The sequence below is a fragment of the Chelon labrosus genome, assembly GCF_963514085.1.
Source record: "Chelon labrosus genome assembly, chromosome: 6".
In the NCBI taxonomy this organism is placed as follows: Eukaryota; Metazoa; Chordata; class Actinopteri; order Mugiliformes; family Mugilidae; genus Chelon; species Chelon labrosus.
Window position 1 is genome coordinate 19,301,518 of NC_140342.1, and position 22,207 is coordinate 19,323,724.

General features: G+C 38.0%; 3 protein-coding genes across 3 annotated transcripts; 2 read left to right on the forward strand and 1 right to left on the reverse strand.

Annotated features, from left to right (window-relative positions):
- Positions 1-732: 732 nt before the first annotated feature.
- LOC311489698 (excitatory amino acid transporter 1-like) lies at positions 733-4,838 on the reverse strand. Its single transcript, XM_084546895.1, has 9 exons — positions 4,000-4,838; positions 3,690-3,827; positions 3,148-3,355; positions 3,009-3,051; positions 2,872-2,941; positions 2,591-2,756; positions 1,736-1,969; positions 1,519-1,645; positions 733-1,274 (listed from the first exon to the last, which is right to left on the reverse strand). Exons 1-9 carry the CDS (start codon positions 4,172-4,174, stop codon positions 1,176-1,178), a joined length of 1,260 nt encoding a protein of 419 aa, XP_084403021.1. The 5' UTR covers positions 4,175-4,838; the 3' UTR covers positions 733-1,175.
- Positions 4,839-7,450: 2,612 nt separating this feature from the next.
- Positions 7,451-11,614, forward strand: cplx4c (complexin 4c; the record flags this gene model as incomplete). The annotated part of the gene is made up of 3 exons (XM_084546481.1): positions 7,451-7,614; positions 11,031-11,118; positions 11,396-11,614. The coding sequence occupies 3 exons, from the start codon at positions 7,451-7,453 to the stop codon at positions 11,612-11,614; spliced, it is 471 nt and encodes a 156-aa protein (XP_084402607.1).
- A 4,216-nt stretch (positions 11,615-15,830) lies between these two features.
- Positions 15,831-21,017, forward strand: rx2 (retinal homeobox gene 2; the record flags this gene model as incomplete). Its single annotated transcript, XM_084545724.1, has 3 exons — positions 15,831-16,151; positions 19,398-19,654; positions 20,580-21,017. Exons 1-3 carry the CDS (start codon positions 15,869-15,871, stop codon positions 21,015-21,017), a joined length of 978 nt encoding a protein of 325 aa, XP_084401850.1. The 5' UTR covers positions 15,831-15,868.
- Between the last annotated feature and the right edge of the window lie 1,190 nt (positions 21,018-22,207).

Below are 22,207 nucleotides of genomic sequence, written 5' to 3' on the forward strand. Positions count from 1 at the left end.
AAATGCTGCGATAGGTCCTGGCTCGTGACTGAAAACATTTGTTTTCCCACAGATCTGGTTGGCACATGTATAAATAAAACATGTATGAATCTCACTTCAAAAATATCAACTCTTAATTTTACTTGATCAGCTGTCCACTTTCATAACCTTTTGCAGAGGTAACTCAAAACACATTTGTGTTCCAGTTCAAGATCCACATTGTGTTTTTTTCTATTTGCATAAAGTACGATAACGTGGAAAGTACTTCTTTGTTAAACAGCATAATCAGTGTGTAACTGGGTCACTGATTTCTTTTTTCTCTTGCATATTGACCTTCCTGCCACCAGATGGCGTAAGAGTGCTCAAAAACATTTGTTGCAAAAGTTTAGCATGTTAAGCAGCTTATCTGTTGTATTGTGTTATTAAAGCACTACTGTAATAACATGGAGTTTGAGAAAAAAAAAATTAGGATACTTTTTAAATAATAATTAACCAATTTATATTATAAAAGATTATATTATTATTACCTAAGAACATAATGTATGTGACAAAGTATCCCTGGGCTGTGCCCTTCAAACTAAACAATTTTATTGTAATTTTGTTGGCACACAAAGTGTTATCAATATAAGCATTACAGGACAAAATCTGATTAAAAACACCAGTAAAAGCTTAAAGGCACCAACTTAATGTAATACTCCTTCTCCAAACACTATCAATGTATTTTCATCAACATTTTATATTTAGCATATTATACAGAGAGAACCATTTATGCATCAGCTTTGAAGGATCAATGCTGCAGGAATCACTGGGAATCCAAACTAGGAGCAGGTGCAAATAATTAACACAGCAAAAACCTTGCCTTTCTTCCACTAACATCAGCTGTTCCTAATGTTTTGATGAATGCTCCGCGCATCTGAGAGGTTTCTTACACTTGGCTTTGTTCAACAGGACTGGAGCTCTGAAGCTCATGTCTAGACAGATGCTGCACCACGCCGACACCGATACAGTCACCCAGGACATTAGTGGCAGTCCTTAGACGATCCCTATCAACACACACACAGTGAGTTGTGAGGTTAGAAATTTGTGTGTGGCATGACTTAAAACCACATCACATGTTACAAGGATACTTTTAGAGTAACACACGCTGAACATGCACTTACAGAATCCAATCCACAATCAACAGTAGCGATATGTCTTCAGTGGGCAGTCCAACTGACGATAACACAATCAACATTGATACCATGCCAGCCTGTGGGATGCCTGCTGCACCGGTGCTTGCAGCTGTGACAATCAAGCTGAACATGGGAAACAAAGAGTGTTTTGTCATGTAATAACAGCTTTCAGTTGTATGAAATCAGGCAGAACACGTTAATAGTGCTCTTAAGCTTGATCAGTCTTGTATGCCACAGTCCTAAATAATGGCTGTGTGAATTTCAATCATGGAGAGACTTTATGTTTACAGTTTCCATACCTGAGGACAATGATTTGTCCAAAATTGAATCCCATATTATTAACCTGGGCTATGAATAAAGCAGCTACTGCTTCATAGAGGGCTGCACCATCCATGTTCATTGTGGCGCCTACAGGGAGCATGAAGCGTGTGACTTGTTTGTCCATGTTGTGATTCCCCTCCATACAATGGAAGGTAACGGGCAGGGTTGCAGAACTGTGACAAAACCCGCGAGGCATTACAGCAATAAAGATATAATCGTTTCTTCATGTGTTTACAGTATTTGATTTCTGATATTAAACTCACCTGGATGAAGTCCCAAAGGCGGTGCTGAGAGCCTGGAGGAGACCTGCCATGAATTTAAATGGATTTTTACGTGTCACAATGAAATAGATGACGGGGAGTGTAAAGAAGCTGTGGATTATGAGGCCGGTGATCACAGTGACAGCATACATGGCAACTTCACGACCAATCTCTCCTGTGTCTGTCATCTTCACAACCTGCCCTGCAATCAAGAAGAGGATTCCCACAGGGGAATACCTGCCATGTAAAGGGGGAGATGTGATTATTATTCATCTTTCCTCTTATCTGTTTATCTTGTCTTATCTTGTTGAGCATCTAACACAACAATAAATTGTTAACCATATGCGGAAAAATGTGTCACAAAGATACAGAAAACTGAACAGCAATAGACAAATCTGAGAACTGGAACACAACAGTGTTCCTGTAGGGTTTCTAGAGGATGTTTAACCACTCACCCAAGTAGCTTCTTCAGTTATAAAATACCAGCGGGGAGTTGGGGTTTTAATAGGAGCATCTGCGGATGGTGCACAACTGAAACTCTCATGACTACACTCTGTAACAACCACATACTTACTTGGCCAGTAATGGCTTGTTAAAGTACTGGGGAAAGAAAACAGGATCAAAACAGAGTCATTCATTACAGGTAAGTATCTTGTTGTGCCAGTTTCAGGTGGGCACCACTCACAGATGTTCCCAATAAAACCCACCAGTCTTTTAGAACTGAAGAAGGTACTTGGACAAGGGGTGAAAGGTCTTCAAGAAAACCCAACAAGTTGCTCTTGTTTCAGTAGTTTCATTTTCTTTTTCTGGATACTAACAAGACAACTGGTTATTATAGTTTTAGCTTCTAATTCTTACCAGATGACTATGTTAATCAGATGCATAATAGCTTTATTCAGACAGTCAAAGAAATCCCTCAGAGGTTTTCCCTGAGTGTCCATGCTGCTCAGGATGAGGCCAAAGGCGAAGGAGAAGACCAACAGGCCCAAAATATTGATGCCGTCTGACGTGCCTGGCATTGGTCCTAATCAGTGATAATGGTAACAATTAGTGTTGAAATGTAAAAATCATAACAGTAATTAAAAGTTAGACTAACAATTGGTTCCCATAGATGAAAAAGAACAAAAAAGGATGCTCACTGATCTCAGTCATGTTGACGATACCATGATGCTCTTCTGTAGAACTACTCTGGGAATAAACTGTTTTATACTGGACAAAAAATAAACATTAATGCTTGGTGACGGTATAATTATTAAAAACAAATCACTGATTTTACCTTTCTGAAACAAGCTTCCACCAGATTAGAGGGGAACATGTTTCTGTAAACCGAAACACAAAGGTTTTTTTATAGTAGTTACACAACTTATACTAAAAGAAAATACCGTTCGGCTTCCTGGAAAGGCTTTCACACAGACCTGATTAGATCCAGGAAAGCATCCACACTTTGCACAGCCTCTGCTTCACCACCAGAGGACGCTGCAGTATCCCTGGAGGACTTCCCTGGCTGGATGAGGACAGCCAGAGCGATGCCAGTGAATGCAGCAATAACAGTGGTGATCATATAGTAGCTGAAGGCCCTTAGGCCAATTTTTCCATAAACCTTCCTGTCTACACCTGACACACCTGGAACAAAGAAAATAAGTTTGTAATATACTGGCAAGAAAAAATATGAAAATATGATCTGATTAGAATTTTAGTCATTAGTATAGGCAGACACGATGTGCTAAAGTTTATAACATTATCTGACAATAATCTCAAAAAATGATTTCTTATTGCAGATCTGCATGAAGTTCAGGAGGATGTTTTGTGCGATTTTTCCAACTGCTTTAGCTCAATCACATTGTTAGGTGCACCAGTCTAGAGCGGCTGTCAAACACAAAGCTATGAACATGTAATACGTGGAGGGTAAAATCATAACTGAAAACCCAGTTTAACCCAGCTGTAACGTGGGTCTAACCTGTAATCAGACTGGAAACGATGAGGGGAAGCACCAACATCTGCAGGATTCTCATCAGCAGCTCTCCAGGAAAAGTTAAATATTTTATATCCCTGGCTGACATATTTATGTGTCGCAGAGAAAAGCCCAGGCCAGTTCCTCGAAGAAACACAAACACAGGTCTATCAAAGAGAGAAACAAACGGAGAAGCCAATACACAGAGAAGTGCTGGAGAAAGCAACAAATCAAACAAACAAGCAACACTTTGTATTGAAAATGATAAAATAGATATTAGTAGATTTAAAGACATTTCTGGGAGAAAAACACTTACCTAATACAACAGCAGTCATTGTGAGAACAACAAAAGCATTTCCCTTCAGAAAAGCAGCAATATTAGATCCTTTCTGCTTAAAGGATTTATGACCTGATGGCTGGACACATCTGTGGTACATTTGGTTTTCTTCAGGTTCTGCAACCTTGTCCGCGATGTTGGAGCTTGGTACCATCTCTTTCTTAATTAGTCTCTACAATCAGCATCAAAAGATATAAACCTTACAGCACACGCAACGCTAAAGCAGGTTACAATTACAAAGAGCGAAAATGAAACTATATCTAAATGGGCTTTAAAAGTGACAAATCAACAAAGTTACAAGCCAACTTCTCTACTGAATTAAAAAAGCATTAAAAATTCTCATTCTCCTCTCGTCTAGTGGCACTGATAGAGAAATCCCCTTTAAAATGTCACTCCCTAAACAGTTTTAACACATGACGACTAAATAGAGTAACCTCAGGACAGCTGATCGAAGGGACGTTAATCATCAGCTCTGTGTCTGTGCCGTTCCCCCGAGCTACGTGTAAATAGTTTACGCTGAACTCAAGTTAAACTAGACAATGTCTAATACCTGGAATTATAAGAGTGTACTGTGATCACCTTTAAAGTTCTATTATTGTTTCAGAATAAAAAATCACAAACACCTTCTTCAGTCTGACAAAGAAAATGCAAATTTCCGTTGTGTGGATAAACTTGACTGATGTTTTCCCTTTTCCCCGTTTGTCATATGAAAATAAAAACAGTGTCACAGTTTGCACGTTCATTTTAGAAACAATCGTGTGCTTTGCAGAAGTCTGGCCACAGGTTGGACTCGTTTATCGTTGGCTAAATCGCAGCCAGTACACAGAAGTGTCACAGATTAATATAAGCTGTCAGTCATCCAAAATAAACCTCTTACTCCACACATTTCCTTGTCCCAGATCTTTAAAACCAAAGTGAGGGGGCAAATACACAAAATGGGTGCAGAGTCCAATGTACGCAAAAAAAAAAAAAAAAGTGCTACATGAGACCAGCCAGATCACTGGAGCACAAAATGTTTACCAAACTTTATTTAATTGGTAAGCAATGGGAAATTGTTTGTAGTTTTATTATTAATTTAATAAGCAGTTATAGTCTGCATAAATTAATTCCAAATTCCAAGTGGAACAAGGTTTCATTTTGCAAAATTACCAATGAAAATGACCACATAATGGTAGCTTGCACAGTATGTATGCATGTATTAAGCTTATAGGAAAGTGATTGTGTGACACATAAAGTTTAAAAAATTTGAGGTACATTACATCTCACTTGTGTTACATGAAGTCTGCAGATGTCAGATTTGACAGTTTGGCTTCAGTCCACAGGTCAGGTCAATACCTGAAACAAATCCTCTGTAATTAGATAATCTAAAGTCCGACATGGTTAATGTCCCAAGTTTTATTAGTTCTGTGTTAGGAACAGAGGTTTTAGGTCAAAGAGGTGTTAAGTCCCCAGCGTCCCTAAAATACTCTTAGTATCTCATGCTATGACATGGCAGCCATAGCAGACAGTAGAGCTGAGCAGAAAGATTTTAAGTATCTTATAGATTCATCCGTCTCCTTAACTTGCAAATCCATTAGAAACACAGGTCCTGTCGGGACATGTTAAGAATCCACAAAATATCTTTTAACTTGTGTGAACTTTGCTTCTTGTGGGATTGTGTGATTATACTGAATCAGACATTACAGGCTATCTGACAATTCTCGACAAGTTTACTTATAAAATCCAACACAGATATTTAAAAACATCTGTTCTGGGATACATTTAATATGAAAAATGACAATTTACTTCCGGCTCTTATAAAGCTTTGTCATAATTATTAATCCTATTCTGAAATTTACACCTTTAACAAAACAAATCCTGTTTTAGACATCATCCTCTATTCTTTTAATTAGTGGCCTCAAATGTGACCACAAAATACTGTTAAGCAACTTCCATCTGATCTTTTAGATCACTGCATAGCACTGAAACCATTCTGCTGAAAGTACACAACAACATCCTCCTATCTGTTGATTCTGGTTCCTGTGTCATTCCAGTAGTGCTCGACCTCAGGGCAGCCTTCGACACGGTTTACCACGACATCCTTTTATAGTGCTTAGAGGCTGATGTTGGTCTTCATGGATCAGTGCTAAAAGCGGTTTACATCCTATCTGAGAGACAGAACCTTCTCTGTAAAAATAGGCAGCAGCTCTTCACTCCCTGCTCCCATCAAATGTGGTATCCCTCAAGGGTCAATTTTAGGGCCTCTTCTTTTTTTCCCTTATATATGCTTCCCCTTGGCTCTATCTTCAACAAATACAACATCCAATATCACTGCTATGCGGATAACACACAATTTTACTATTTAGACCAGACTTCACCAACGGCATTGGCTCCCTGTGAAGCACGTAGTCGATTTTAAAATCTTACTATTTGTTTTTAAAGCCCTAAATGGTTTAGCTCCACAATACAACTCCGACATGCTAATTCCATGTTCTGCCCCCAGGTCACTAAGGTCATCCTCACAACAACTCCTCAATCCCAAACTCTCGCCTTAAATCGGAAGGTGACCGGGTCAATTACATTGCGTTTAAGTGTGCTATATAAATAAACGTGACTTGACTTGACTTGACTTGACTTTCAGTTTTTCATAACTCTAGAATAGTCTTCCATTCCACATTACGTCCTGCTCTACTATTCACTGTTTTAAATCTCATTTAAATTTCTACCTCTTTTCTCTTGCTTTTAGTTCGGTCCGAGGTTGCCCTATGGCTAACTCTGTCTGGTCCACTTTAAACTGATTTTTATTGTTCTCCTATTGTATTTTACTCTCTTACTGTACTTTTATTTTATTATTTTGGCTTTGGTTTGGTGCTTCATTGTTATTGTATTATACTGTGCTTTACTGTTCCTCTGTATTATTGGGTCTTACTTGTATGGAGGCAGATGTTTTTATCTGCCCTGACTGGAAAGCACTGTAGGTCAACTTCTGTTGTTTTTAAATGTGCTATATAAGTAAAGCGACTTGACTTAAATCTTCAATTTAAAAATTAAATCTGAATGATACAACTACTTTATGAGATATATCCAAATTTATAACCTGTTTGTCAAACAATGTTCACAATAGTTATTAGTACTTGTTTGGGAGGTAGACAGTGGCCTACATACTGAAGGTCTATGCTGCTGCGTCTTGTTTACAAGGTAACTAGTCTCCATTGTCTGTAGGCTGTCAATTATGAGCTAAGCTCTTTAGCGGTATTACTCCAGCCAAGTTATTGATACAGTCCAATCATCTGGACACACAATAGGCACAGTTTCAATTTGGGAAGTTTATAGTGAGCAGCTAAAAGAAATTCTTGATTTAAATATTAAGATTTCATTTTAACATTACCCTTTGTACTAGACTTCCCTTTAAAAAAAAAATCTTAGTAGGATTGAAAATTTCAACTGAGCAATGGCATTCCTCATGAATCAAATGTTGGGCAGTAAGTTGAAGAGTTTTACGGGAGGAGGTCAAGAAAATATTGACGCAGCAGCCGATGGAAAAGAAACGCCAGAGTCTAAAGGCATGTCCAGGGAGGAGTTTGAAGAATACCAGAGGCAGCTGGTGGAAGAAAAGTGAGTAAGCAGTGATGCTAATATTATATCATAAATCCAAGGCTGACAACAGTGACAAAAATATTGCATAAAGTAAACTGATCAGGAGATTGCGATTTAAAATCGCTAACAAATGTGGAAGATTGATTTTACGTATTTTTTTGAATGACTAAATGTTTCTGCATATGACATGAGTAGCATGGTAGGTAACAGTCAGCTGATAATTTACGATAAAAAGGGAGAGTAATTAAAATGAGAAGATGCAGCTGACATATCCATTAAGCAGGGATTAGCAGGTGTGATTAGTAATACTTAATGCAGACTTCCACTGATATGTAGACGAAGAAACTAAACAAAAACATCCCAACTTCAGCTAACACTGGAGGAATGCCACAGTATCGCTATACAGCACACTTAGTCCACATTAAGAGATGGATGTGAATCTACTGAGGCAGGGTGCTGTTGAAATATGGACTATACTGGTGACTTTAAAAGAAACCGGTAGGATGTTTTTCCAGAAAAGGCATCATGGTTAATACACAAAAGCTGCTATCTGTGTTTCTAAGTAAAGATTCTGCTTATTTATGTAGAGTTTAATTGAGAACTAGAGTAAACAACTTTCTGACACACTGCAAGCTAAAGATAAAATGTCTCAGGTCTCCAGTTTTCTGATCCTGAACATTCAGATCCCACAGACTGTCGTCAGAGTTCCCTGGAGTCCTTATTTAACTCTTGAATGGAAAAATAAAACCGTTCCTCTTAGCCTCAAGCTGCACTAAGTCGTGACGTGGACTGGACTGGACTGTGCAAAATCTTTGACTCATTCAGGTCATTACATGTAGACACATGTTAATGTTTCCATCTACCCACATACAGTAAACACACCCTAACTAAAATATGTTTAAAAAAACGTTGTGTGTGTGTGTATTACACAATCTGAACTTGTTGGCTTGGCCAGGCTTATAAGGTAGCTTTAGGTAGCGATTTATATCCGCGAGGCTCAAATTAGCCAGAGAAGCAGATTAGGCTCTGTGTGTAATAACTTGTCAGGACTCCGCTTCAAGAAGCCGCCATTAAACACGTCCTTTAGCCAGTGCGCTTTAAAACAATAATTATTTAATCACCTTACAATCTCGAGTGTTTGTTATCTTCAGTTAAGTAAAAAGGCAAATTGTAATGAAGTTAAAGTCTTATTGTCAACAACAAAGTGTGGGAGCCTGTGCAGCGCCTGACAGTTGACAGTGTAAATTCAAGCAGCACGGGTAATGAAAAAGAAAATTAAATTAAAGAAAGAAAATTCTTTAAATAATTAAATTAAGAAATAATATTTGAACAATATTGGAAGAATATTAGTCTGTAATTTTAAAACTTCATAATTCAGGTACCTTTTATTGAACTAATATAGCAGAAAAGTAAGATAAGATAATAATATATGATAGTCCTTTATTCAGCCCACAGTTTAGAAATGGTATCCAAGTCTGTGGTTAAGTCACAGTTTCAGTGAAGCCACACTGTTTAGAAAGCCATAAAACTGCTCTGACTACAGAAGTTCAGCCACAGTTCAGTAGGTTTGCCTTCTGCTGTTCCTGTAGGATAAACTTCAAAACCGTATCTCTGTAAATTCTGAGATTGTCTGTGTGTTGGAGGCACAGCGTTCTGAGGGAATAAGGCGAAGGCGCGAAGCAGCCATGGCCGAGACATCAAGGAACTGCAGATCTGTGCCAAGCTGCAGCTAATCTTATTATAGCAGGGTCAGGCTCTGAGTGGACCACCCTTAAATAGACACAGGTCAAATCTAACACCAGCGAAAAAACGGACCAATCGTACTGAAAATGTTAGCGGCGGCACATACAAAAGTGGGCTAATGACACCATTGACGTCAGTTGAGGGTCTGGGTTAGAGAAGTAACTCTGGATTGAGGAGAAGAATGAGAACCTGTGTCTTCTCTGGTTGGGTTGTGTAAACCCTACTGCTTAGTACTGTGCAACTCCACAGTTACACAGCCCGACGTCTATTACTACTGCTCATTTTTATTATACACGGTACCCTGAATAGTAATCAGAATTTAACATCGAAACCCAGACGTACAAATAAATAAGGATAACCAGAAACAGAAAGAGACAGAGGCTAACGAGTGATATTTAAAATACTGACTGGCAGAAATCACTAAAGAAGTGCAGACATAAAGTGGCAGTTTAGCTATGAGGGTTTAAATTTTGCACAATAGTTAAACCAGTTTCACCTTTAAAAGGGTCTCATAAAAACTACTGTGAACACAACTTGGATCAGCTCTCTGCATCAGCTCTCTGTATGTTTGTAGCAAACAAGGACTTCTGTTCTCATAAACAGGAAACATTATGTTACATTTAGAAATTTTAGTACGACACTAAAAGGTGGTTTGCTGATCCTTCAACAAACCACCTTAATAAAGCTGAGATGATGTACAGTGATAGCACCCCCAACAGGTTAATCTGAACTCTGCAAAATAAAAAAGACAAAGTTCAAATTATTAACTAGAATTAGTTCATATCTTTGTGAACCAGACAAGGATTAAGTGTAGTTAATGTCAGGATCATTAAACAGATGCGACAGAGGGAAGCAGAACAAAAGCAGCACAGTGAGCGTTCTTGATTAGATTAATAAGATAATGTTTCATAGACAGATCTCATCAACAGGCGAACGCCTTCGCTTGCTAACAACATTATTATAATGTGATAATGCTGCTGCTGATAAGACACTGATCGCTAAGGAAAGCTTTACTACAAGCCACCTGTTTCTTTGCCTACCCTTTAACCTTTTAATGCACTGTCCTTATGCTAGGTTATATTTCTTAGGAATTTGCTTTCCTGGAGAAGAGAGTCCACTGAGGTGTGGGTCAAATCTGAATCAATATATGTATGGCTTATACATTAAATAAAAATAACACTTTTATTTTTCTCACTGAAACTACACTCACCTGCCAGTTCATTAGGTACACTAATGGAAACTAATGCATTCCAATAAAACAGTGCTGCAATAAACTCCCCTTCACGTCTGCTATAATGTTCAGTTTATGTTGAAACAGCACCAGAAAAGTTGTAATTCAACTGTATGATCATATTGCAGGATTTTACTGGATTGAATTAAACATAAAAGGGTTTCTGTTATTCACCCTAGCTTAGCCCACTGATTAAAACTGGATTATCAACATACCTGAATAGTCCTACAAACCACAGCCTCTAAACTGAAAACAGTGTTGAATTAACAGCACTCAAGTTATTTTAAACAAATGCTGAACCCCGAGGAAGTTAAGATGTAGTGCAGAACTGTTGCATTACATGGCATTCATTTTTACATGTGTATCTAATCAAGAGGTCGGGCAGCGTATGTTTGACTACACTACACAAAAGGTCTTAGAGTTTCCCGACTGTTTTACTTTCAGTGTGTTTACTCTACAGGATTCAGCGTGACCAAGACTTTGCCACAAAGAAGGCTGAGAGGGCCAATCTAAGAGTGGCACTGAGGGATAAATACCGACTTCCAGAAGTAAGGAAACCCCCAGTCACTGTCTAGCCTCTGAATTTTTTGACACCTAATTCCATCAATAATTATTTGAACCAGACTAATTTATTTCACTCCCAGTTTCTACATTTATTTGATTACTGTATATTTAAAGTGTTTTTACGGTTATGCAGGTTTTTTATTTTTTTAAGTATAACAATACTGTGTAGAATTATTCTTCAACACTTCACTGTGCATTGGCAAGGAAACAGTTTTATATAATCCACTTTTAACCACCGTTCTGTATGACTTCTCTTAATAGAGTGCTCAAGACACCGCAACCGTTGAGATGGCCGGAGATGACATCGACCTGCCAGAGGAGCTCGCAAAAATGGTGGATGAAGACGAGGAGGAAGAAGAGACCAATGATTCATTCCTCCATAAACTTCAGAACATGGACGTGGATGCGCTGAAAACCAAGGCACAGGCCACAGTGACGGAGATGAAGCAGACAGCAGAGGAGAAGTGTGCCCTCATGTGACTGCTGTTCATTAAAATATACGGAACTTGCACCACGCCCCGGCCTTCAAAATGTTGTCCATGTGAATTGCAGTATAAGGCCATTCAACTCGGCTTGTTATATGTATATAACAAGTAATGATTGTCATCCTGAAGATTCCTCTTTCCTCTGTGTTTTCTTACTCCTATTACAGAATTAAACTGCTTTTCATATGGAGGGCTTCCCTACTTCACAGCCAACCTCACGTTTTTTGCTTTAACATTCATGATTATTTGTGACTCTTAATAAAGTGTCTTGGAGGTAATAAAAATAGATTTTCATTTTTGTGACAATCACTCTGTTTGTTTGTACACACATTTAAAAGGTTAAATTAGACTTTAAGTGAGAAACGCATTAACCATGGGAACGTCCTAATCTGGATGAGTAGAGGGAGGGTAAACTCTGACTGTTATGACAAATTGAAAGATTAAAAGATAAAGCACCCGAATCCCACAAAGATCTGTTTTTTCCTTTGCCCAATGGTTTCAACTGCATAAATTGCTAAAGCAAAGTATCAGGACAAAAGCACTACGACTAAGTACATTTTGGAAGTTGAGGATGTACTACAGAAGAGCCTGTTCTCCTCGGATGTGGCTCACTGAATGTGTGCACCATGATTAGGCAGGGTTACAGTAACTCTAATTCTGAATTGCTTGCATCTATAGGACACATTACAGGACACACAGTTTAATCTAGGATTAAACCTTTTACTTCTTTACCTGCCTGTCCAATCGGTTACTCGACAGTCATAACTTCATTTGGCTGATTAATATATTATATATAATATAATTTACATATATATCCTGATATTTTAAGATTTGAAGACTGAACAACAGTCATTTTAAATAATTTAATTCCTTTAAAATGAAAAAAGATCACTTTATTTACAACCAAGCAAAAAATTATCATATTTGCAGCCACGACTAAACAAAATGTGACAGAATCAGCTTTTTCTTCACATTTCAGCTTAAGTTAAACACGTGACCAGTCTCTCCGCGTTTAACCCTCCCTTTCCATCATCTTCCTGTCATCCCCCTGCTGCTCACCATCCCCCTTTCCCCCTGTAAGCTGACACAGCGCCTTTAAAACATTAGCTGCTTTCTTGCTAATCGGATCCCATGGACTTAAATTGTCATCTGATAAAACTAAGGCGCTTGATAGCTGTGCTGCACCCTCTTAACCAATTTGTACTCAATTAGGATAATGGGGAAACTAGCAAAGAGGGACAGCTTTAATATATTAACGTGATAAAATGATTATCAGTTTCCCTTGTCTATGACTTGGGTGCCATCAGTCGCATATTGCAACTTGCTCATATAAATACTAGCCGTTAATGACGTGGACCAAATGGTAAAGAACAGGAGGAATATTAATTTAATTTTAAGGGAATAGATTAAACATTGTCAACAGTGACAACAGTATTTCTGAGTACAGTTCAAATACAAATGTAAGAGCAGACGCTTTGACTTATCATTATCGACTTAAGGTCACTTTAAGGATCCAGCATGATTGGTACATATTAACTCATTAAAACATTTACATGGAGCTGGGCCATTTATGTTATTTATCATGATAGTTTTTACTTGTTTCGAGCCAGGTTTTGCAAAGTGGAACAGCTATGGACAGAGCTTACGTAAAAGCTGTACACAAGTGTCCTGTTGATTGATTATAGAATGTTTTTTATAATTTTCGCATTCTCTTTTTTTGTATGCCTATACTGAAAGTTGGAGAAAGCTGGCACCTCGTACACCTGACTCTCTTTATTGTCACCATGTGTACCGTACTTCGTGGTAAATCCCTGCTTGGAGTTAGGCATCTTTAAGTTCTTGATTTCATTTACAAGCAAAAGTAGTGGTCTTTTCAGTCTCTCATTCCCAGAAAACAATCCAGACAACCAAGAAAATGTGACTGGCCAAAGCCACTTAACCCACAGCTGTTCTACACATATACAGCGCTGGCAACGCTTTCCTGTTTTGCCAGATGGCTTTAAACTAGCCGGCTTTTTCCTCAACTGCTTAGGCTTTTTCTACATTGCGAGAAGATTGTGCATCCCTTGGTCTCTGTAATGCGTGTATGAGAAGAGTCTACGAGAGAAAATTTACCAAGCTGTCTAGGAGTTCAAGAATGTAATAATAATAAAAAAATATATATACTGTAATGTTCAAACATTCAAAGACACTTAACTCCTTAATTAAATGCATGCACACCATCCTCTTAAGGCTGAGGTGAAATAATACAATAAAACAATCAGTATGCTCTAGCCGTGGCTGTGCTGAAGATCAGTGCAAAATGTTTAAGTCTTTGAAACATTTGACTTTAAAATGAACATTCTGCGCCATTTTTCCATGTTGGATTTTGTCTTTGACGTGCAAAGAACCCCTAAATATATCTTCAGGTGGGAGGAGTGAGGTCACAGGAAATCTCTAGTGAAGTCTTTAGGCTCATTAAGGATGGGATTGATCTCTGCAACACTTACTGTAGCTGCAACGGCTTTGGCTGTGCCAGCTGGCAAAGGAGAAACTTTCAGGCTGCAGGATGACACACCCCACTGTGAACGCCGAGCAAAAAGATTATTTGTCGAACTGCCAGTGTTAGTTTCCATGCATTTATTTGAAGTAAACAGTCTCAACTAAACATTTTCAGCGAATGGTATGGATTAGGCGGAAAATTTGTTTTTTCTTTTCACTAACTGCGCATGTTTGATTTAATCTGTTTAAATTTACCATTATTTTGCTTCTTTAGAATTGTAGTTTAGCTTTTTATTTTCTTGTCTGTAGCATAAAAAACATGAAAAATTCTGAACTGTTATTATATTTTAACAGCGCCTTTCATCAGTGACTAATTGGACAAATGTACTTAAATAGGAAGACATCATAACAACGTGACAAGAAGTAACATCATCAAATTTTCATTGAACCACAAGTAATTCACCTCCTTATTTTGTTTTATTATAATCCAGTGTGCAAGAATTAAGTACCTACTTGAATGAAACTATTTTATGAATACAAGTCTTTACAGTGTGTAGCCATTCAAGTAAAAAGTCCATCTCTGTGTCTTTGCTCCCTTACATTGTCTAAAATGAAGGGATTAGCGAAAACTCTCAGTACAAGCCATTATCTTTCAGACAATAGATTTTTTGAAAGAAAGTTTTGTTGAGGCTTCATTAGCAATGACCTCCCTCTGTGGTCTGAATGCAGGACACATTTGGAGCAATTACTTGACCAGAAAACAACTGTCAGTCATTCTTAAAGGGGGAGGATTCCAATTAATAAACCTCTTAAACCCTTTGGTTTTACGACCATTCCCCCGCCAGCTTTGGTGTCTTGTGTGGTTAAGGAGAGTTTTGTCAGAAGATCGGAAGACGTTACATGTGCTTGTTGCACAGGACTCTGGCAGCAGGTCCTTTGCTCGATTGTTTGCAGGGGATTTCAAGGACTTAACTGGGAGTAACAAGTGCCTACGGTAGATATCGTTAGTGTCATTTGTCTACTTACGGACTACAGAGACACCATGTGCATACTGAAACCTGTGTTGGGAATCTGAAAGAGGGTAAGATCACTTTATACTTCTTTACTTTGAGTTCTGTCTATTGGGTTATCTGCTGATGCATGCTTTCGATAAAGCACATTGTATGTAAATGAGAAATTAAAATAGTCCATGTCCAGTTGGTGTGTAAGTGTATCTCAAGTTGGCCTTACAATGTGACCAAATTACTGGAATACCTATATAAAAACTTTAAACTGTAAATGAGTGCAAGTCTTGAGAGATTTCTTTTAGACAAAATATGTCTGTCAACATAACTCTTAATCCATTTTAATGGAAATAAAGAAATAGAAACTAAGACGGAATTTATGAAAGGTAACCACATTCACTCCTTTAAAGTATCTTGATTATCAAAACAGGGGAACATATTTGCTAATACAGCTATGGCACTGACACGTCTAATTTCCCTTGCATGTTAAACAGTCTATATCACCAGGCCCTTTAATTGTGTATTTCTCCTGTTTTTCTGTTCTCTCAATATTTTAGAGAAAAAGATGTGAGTTTGTTCTGCGTTTGTGGAAACGACACACAGAGCCTCACTGAAGAGATCCTTGAAAGTACAGAGTCCTCATACTTCACATAAACATCTCTACTGGACGTGAAGCAGAACTGTACAAAAACTGATTCACCTGGTCTCATTCGGTAGCTTTTGTTTTATGAGAAGGAAGAGAGAAAGTGTCTCCAAAGGCTCGGATGCATTTGTCAATGGATACCCTGGGAATAGTGGATGATAGTTGCCTGGACAACTATGATATGGCTAAAGGTGCTGGGTCAAGTGGAGGAGGCAGAGTCCACAGTATTGATGTCATACTGGGATTCACTAAAGACCAGGACCCCTTACTTCATTCAGTGGGAGGTGATGACAACCAAAAAAACAATGGATCAAACCCACAGGAGCCTGAAAAGCAGGTGTCATCAGACAACTATGGGCACCTTCCAGAGCTAGGTGACAGCTCCCAGCATTCTTCTTATCATGGTGAGTCACAAACTTTGATAGATCGTCTTTCTCATTATTTCATTTTGAACTGAACAACAGGTGGAATTAAAAAGAGGTTGTAAGAGTCTCATTTCTCTGGTTTAACATACATTACCCCCCTCACAGTTCTGCACCATTGGCACATAATGTACAAAAGTACAAAATTACTTTTAAGCAGAAGCTATCATATTTAGCTAACTGGTTGTCTAAAAATGATTATAACTTGTATTTAAGTGCCTGATTTGCAAAATGATTCTGGCAAGTGGTGACTGAAGAGCACACTGTGATGTACTGTACTTTTAAGATGTGTTCACATTCTGAGGATAAAACATAGTCTAGTTATATCTCAGAAACACAGCCCAACATGAATCCAAAAGCCTAAAATAATGTCAGATTTAAGAGTCCAAACTTAGAAACAGAATCTTGTTCTTAAATGAATATGAATTACAGCCCATTCAGGTGATATAGTTTCAGGGTCTGGGTATTGTGCAAGCAACCCCGCCTGTATGGAAGACAGGAGACGTTGCTTGCAGTTAGTCATACCTGTGTTCGTCTTGCCATGTGCATGGTGAGAAGTGAAAGTTTTTTTTTTTAATCTTTGGAAACATTTTTGAATGTGCAAATTTCATATAATGTCCTGAGGATTAGAGCAGTGCTTGTTCACACAGGAGGCTTCAATCCACTAATGGGTCCGTTTGGAAATAAAAGGTTAAGAAGTCAGTCAAATTAATCTGTTGCTTGTCTTGACTATTATGTACAATAATGATCTGACATGACACATGCTGTATGCATGATTTATATCATGCAATACGATGGCTACATACAGATACTGTAAACAAACAATTGCAACTCATATTGTATCATGTGGCCATGACACCTAACAGTCATCTGTATATGCAGGATATAATAACACACGATTAAACACAGATTAGCATGCAAATGCTATTAAGCGCTCAAAATATTAATGGTATATTTACAAAGCCACATTCTATGCCAGAAATACAGCAGCGACAACCCACAAAAGCCAAAGGGTGACCTATGTCTGATCAGGTCTGCCCAACAGCTGTGGAAGGTTTTCACTAGTGGGATCCATTTCAAACAATCTCCTTTGAGATCCACATTAAAGACTTCCTGACACCAAATTGAATTGTCTTATTAACCAGTGTTAATAAGATTTTGCAAGTCTTGAGTGAGAACTGACTGGAAGACTGAATTTCAAAACAAGACCTATCTGCATGATGTGTAGTAATGTTTAAGAAATTTTTTATTTTTTTATTTTTAATTATCACACTTACCTGTGATGGTTCTGAATGCCTGAAAGCTAAAAATGTAATAATATATATATATATTTAGGTTTGAGATTGACAGCAGTACCTTACAAATCCTGACATTTTTATTTTGACGTGAACTTTTCAAGAGTTTATCACAAAATAACAGTTAACTTTAAGATTTAAAACGGTGCCAATGAGTATATGGTTGGAAACTGGCTTGAGAACGGCAGCTAAACCAAATATTATTGTGTGCCATGAATTACAGATGGTTGATGATAACTAGACATCAAAAAATGTAATTACACTAGTAGCCAATCATTCATTTTATGAATCCTGACATTTTGTTATTTATCATATTTTGACTTAACCTTATCAAGACTTTAATGTGATAACGTAGAAAAGACCCTTCTGATGGGTATTAAAAGCCACCATCTCACTCATTCCCTTACTCACGGTGTACACTTCACAATGATCACACCTTTTGCTGCATGACATCATTATTTAAAACCAATGATCTGCTGACCACATTGCCTGATGCGATTTGCTATGATTAATGAGCTTTGGTGCATTTCTCACATGGCTCACATGTTGTACATCCATTTCATGGAAAACATAATCTGGACTACAACTGTTTACCTGGCTTGCGAAGACGCCGCCTAAAGTCCCTTGTTAGATTAGTGGAGGCAGGGACTTGCAGGTTTAACAGGTAGCATCTGGTACTTTGGGATTACTCCAAGGGAAGAATTCAGTGAAAGACATGATGTCATTGGGACTTGTCAAACCCCAGGGGTTCACAAACCCTTAACAACAAAACAAGGTCATCAGTCATTAAGCAGTTTAATCATGAGAAGAAATTTGTTTTTTCACCTTTTGTTAAGCCTTCATGTTAGAATACTTCACTTTAAACTGGAAATAATAAACAGTCGTAAATAAGTTGTTTTGTCTTACATAAGACAATATATTTTCATCATATATTCATTCATTACTTATTTGAAATCAAAGAGCTAAAGAAAATCATTGTAAGAAAGTTTAACTAGTATTCAAAATGCTGAAGCAATTTTCTAGGTTTTTATCTGTGTAACTGTAAGAAAAAAAGAACAACTCCAGAGAAATGCTGTAGAGTGGCACCATGTTTATGCTACAAAGTTGTGAAATATTCCCAACACTATTGTTAACACAGGTAACAGGGTGGGAAGTGTTGTGGAGAGTCACTGTTTGATTATGCATAGAATAACAATTATAATAAAACACAGATCATTTATTATCCTTGGAAACCTCACATGGGTTTTAAAGAGTCAATTTCCAATGATTGTCTGACACAAGACATATCAGTGGATCTTTGTGAATTTCACTGAACAAATCTAATCCTGAAATGAATGGGTTTTATGGCTGAAGGGTTTGCCTTTGTAGCTTTAAATATATAGTAATGCTACCGTGCCAAGATCCTTAGCTGCACCCATTAGATCAGCTTGCTTGGGGTTCTTGTTCTTGGGTAAAGCCAATGAGATTTGGCTGGTACTGTTTACGATCTCTAGGGACTGCTTAAAGCCGTGATATGATTCGATTAGGTGTTGATTCGATTAGCGGATACAATTCCGTCCCCATGTAACCCTAATATACTTTGTTTCCTCTTCACATAATTAGTTTTAGTTGTGAGATAGATATTTGAATTTAAGCGTAACTTTTTTCTAATCCCTAACACAAAATAACAACATTTAACTCTAAAGATACCCTGCGATAGACTGGTGACCTGTCCAGGGTGTACCCGCCTCTCGCCAGAGGAGACCCTTCACAGGAAAAGTGGTTACAGAAAATGAATGAATGAATGAATGCCTGTGTAGATTTGGTTTGAAAGTGGCTTGAGAAAGGCACCTACACCAAATATTGCAGTTGGCCATGAATTAAAGAGGGTTGATGATACCGAGAGACAACCAAAAATTTAATTTCACTGTATGTATCTCATCCATCATTTTAGAATCTGATCTCTTCTCTGGTGACAAGTGTGACGGAGGAATGAGCCACCTGCAGAAGGAAGTGGATGATGATGAGGGATCTCCAGAGACTGTCAAGGAGGATGAGCACACTAAAAAGAAACACAGAAGAAATCGCACCACTTTCACCACTTATCAGCTTCACGAGCTGGAGAGAGCCTTCGAGAAGTCCCACTACCCAGATGTCTACAGCCGTGAGGAGTTGGCAATGAAGGTCAACTTGCCTGAGGTTCGAGTTCAGGTAAAGATTGATCCCAAACCCCAATCTTTTCTTTTTGAGCTATTCTTCTGTGGATTGGTAGTGCGCATAGCAATGATTATCTTGTTAAAAGGTTCACTTCCAGTCTCCTTGGCAGTGACACAACCCCAAACCATAACATTTCCACCAGCAAGTTTCTTCTTGTGGAAAGCTGCCTTTGGTCTGTACCAAATATGCCTACTATTACTGTGGCCAAACTTTGACAGCAGCAGTTGAGAGTTATCTGAAAATCCTGTGATAAACATTTGTGGTTCTTGGAGACTGAATTGTCTATTAGACAAGTTTACATGTATTTATAATCTATGTCACTTGTAAAATACTTTCCTTTCAGTGGAACAATTTATTTCAAATAATCTTTTTAAATCCCTTCTTAGACACACTGGCATGTATTACATTTTTTTCTTGAAGGCCTCAGAGACCTATTTAGATCTTAGCATGACACCAAGCACTTCAATTGCAAAGAAAAAAATAAGTTCTAGATGTCAGACGTTTAAATAAGATACATATATCTCACCCTAATTTTGTGGATTTGAAGGTGTGATTATTGTACAATCATAAGTTTGTGTTGGTTAAATTATAGTATTGACTACAAATTGAAGCACTGTTTTAGTGAGGATTAAATATCTGCTTGTCCAAACATGACAGAAAAGACTAAAAAGTCCTACTTATTTGTTCACCTGACAGCCTGATATTATATTACCACATCAAAGCATGAGATTGTGCATTTAATTTTCATCTATACCTGCTAACTGTGTACGTTAAGAGCATACATTTTAACATCAAACACCTCATAAAACCAGTGTTGTACCACCTCATGGTATTATAATAATAGACTTGCAGACATCACAGTCTCTGCAAGATTATCTGTTTTTCTGACATACAATTCATCTAATTTCTGTCTGACCAGGTGTGGTTCCAGAATCGAAGGGCAAAGTGGAGACGTCAAGAGAAGATGGACACTAGCACCATGAAGCTCCATGATTCCCCCATGCTATCCTTCAATCGTCCCCCAATGGCTCCTAATGTGGGGCCCGTGGGCAACCCAATGCCACTAGATCCCTGGCTGACCTCACCCATTTCCAGTGCCACACAGATGCATACCATTCCAGGGTTCATGGGTTCACCACAGAGCCTGCAGCCTACCTATCCAAGCCACAGCTTCCTCAACACCCCACCCGGCATGGTCCAAGGTATGCAGCCTATGGGTCCACCCCCATATCAGTGCCCAACCAGCTTCAACGATAAATATCCAATGGAAGACGACAGGAGTTCCAGCATTGCAGCACTCAGGATGAAGGCCAAAGAGCACATTCAGTCAATGGATAAAACCTGGCAGCATATGTGATCGAACGTAGACGGATTTTTGCGCTGCACCAGTGAATGTTTACAAACTGTTTGATTCATGTACCAGTGAAGAGGATACATGACACCAAAGAAGTTTGAAAGATATTTTGTCACAACTCTTAGATTTTTCAAATCCACATTAAAATGTATTTAATTCTGTGTAAACCATTTTTTGGCCCCAAGGAAAATGATCAAATCTCTGGGCGCTGTTCATCTTGGTTTAGCTCAAAATGTTAGGTACCTACTCTTTTTTGTCAACATAAATACTGACTTAGCAAACTTTTTTGTCAGCATTAATTTTGTATATCTCTAATGAATTTCAGACAGAATTGACAAACTGAAATACAGTATAGAGAGGCTATATAGAGCCGTGTTGTCAGAAGTAGCAATGTTTTTGTACTGAGTTATTACTTGATGACAAATTTCCACAAATTTATACACGTTTGCTGTCTTAATGCAGTTGTGTACTGATCTTTTTTGTGGAGGTAAGACACTTTGTAAAAAACATAGTACTGGCAAAAACTCTACAGTCTGCAGGTACCGGGGTATAAGTATTCCCAGCTCCCTGAAGTGATCAAGACTCTATTTGTACAGTACTGGTCAACATTTGTTGTTTTTAAATGTGCTTTATAAATAAAATGACAATAACACTGACAATGTACCACAATTTGAAAGAATTGGTATCTTTCTTTAGATCTCCACTACTTTAGTATAAATTTGGTTCAATCGTTTTTCTTGCATCTCTGGTTGGGTTTTTTTATTTGTCCATTTTATGGTGTTTTGAAATGTAAATACAGTATTTTTTTTGTCAGTTCAGTTGCCATAAAGTGAGCAAAATGCATATTTAAAACCAATTTTTAAAATTTAAGCTTGATTTGGGTTTAAATGGCATATGGGTGTTTTATATTTAAATAACTAAAATGGGCCTTGGAAAAGCCCTGAGTTCTGATGGGGGTGGTTATCGGAAGTCACAGAGGGTAATCTGTCTTGGAAGCTAATTTAAACAGACAAGCACACCTCTTAACACCTAATTACTGCTTTTAAAGCGATTAACCCAGGATTCTCAGCCATAGACAGAATGCACTCAGATGCCCCTGGAAAACCCTTTTCAAGACCTGATTAACCTTGCCCCCCCCCCCCCCCCCCCCCCCCACTAAAATTAGTCTATTTATAATATTTTTAACTTACAGA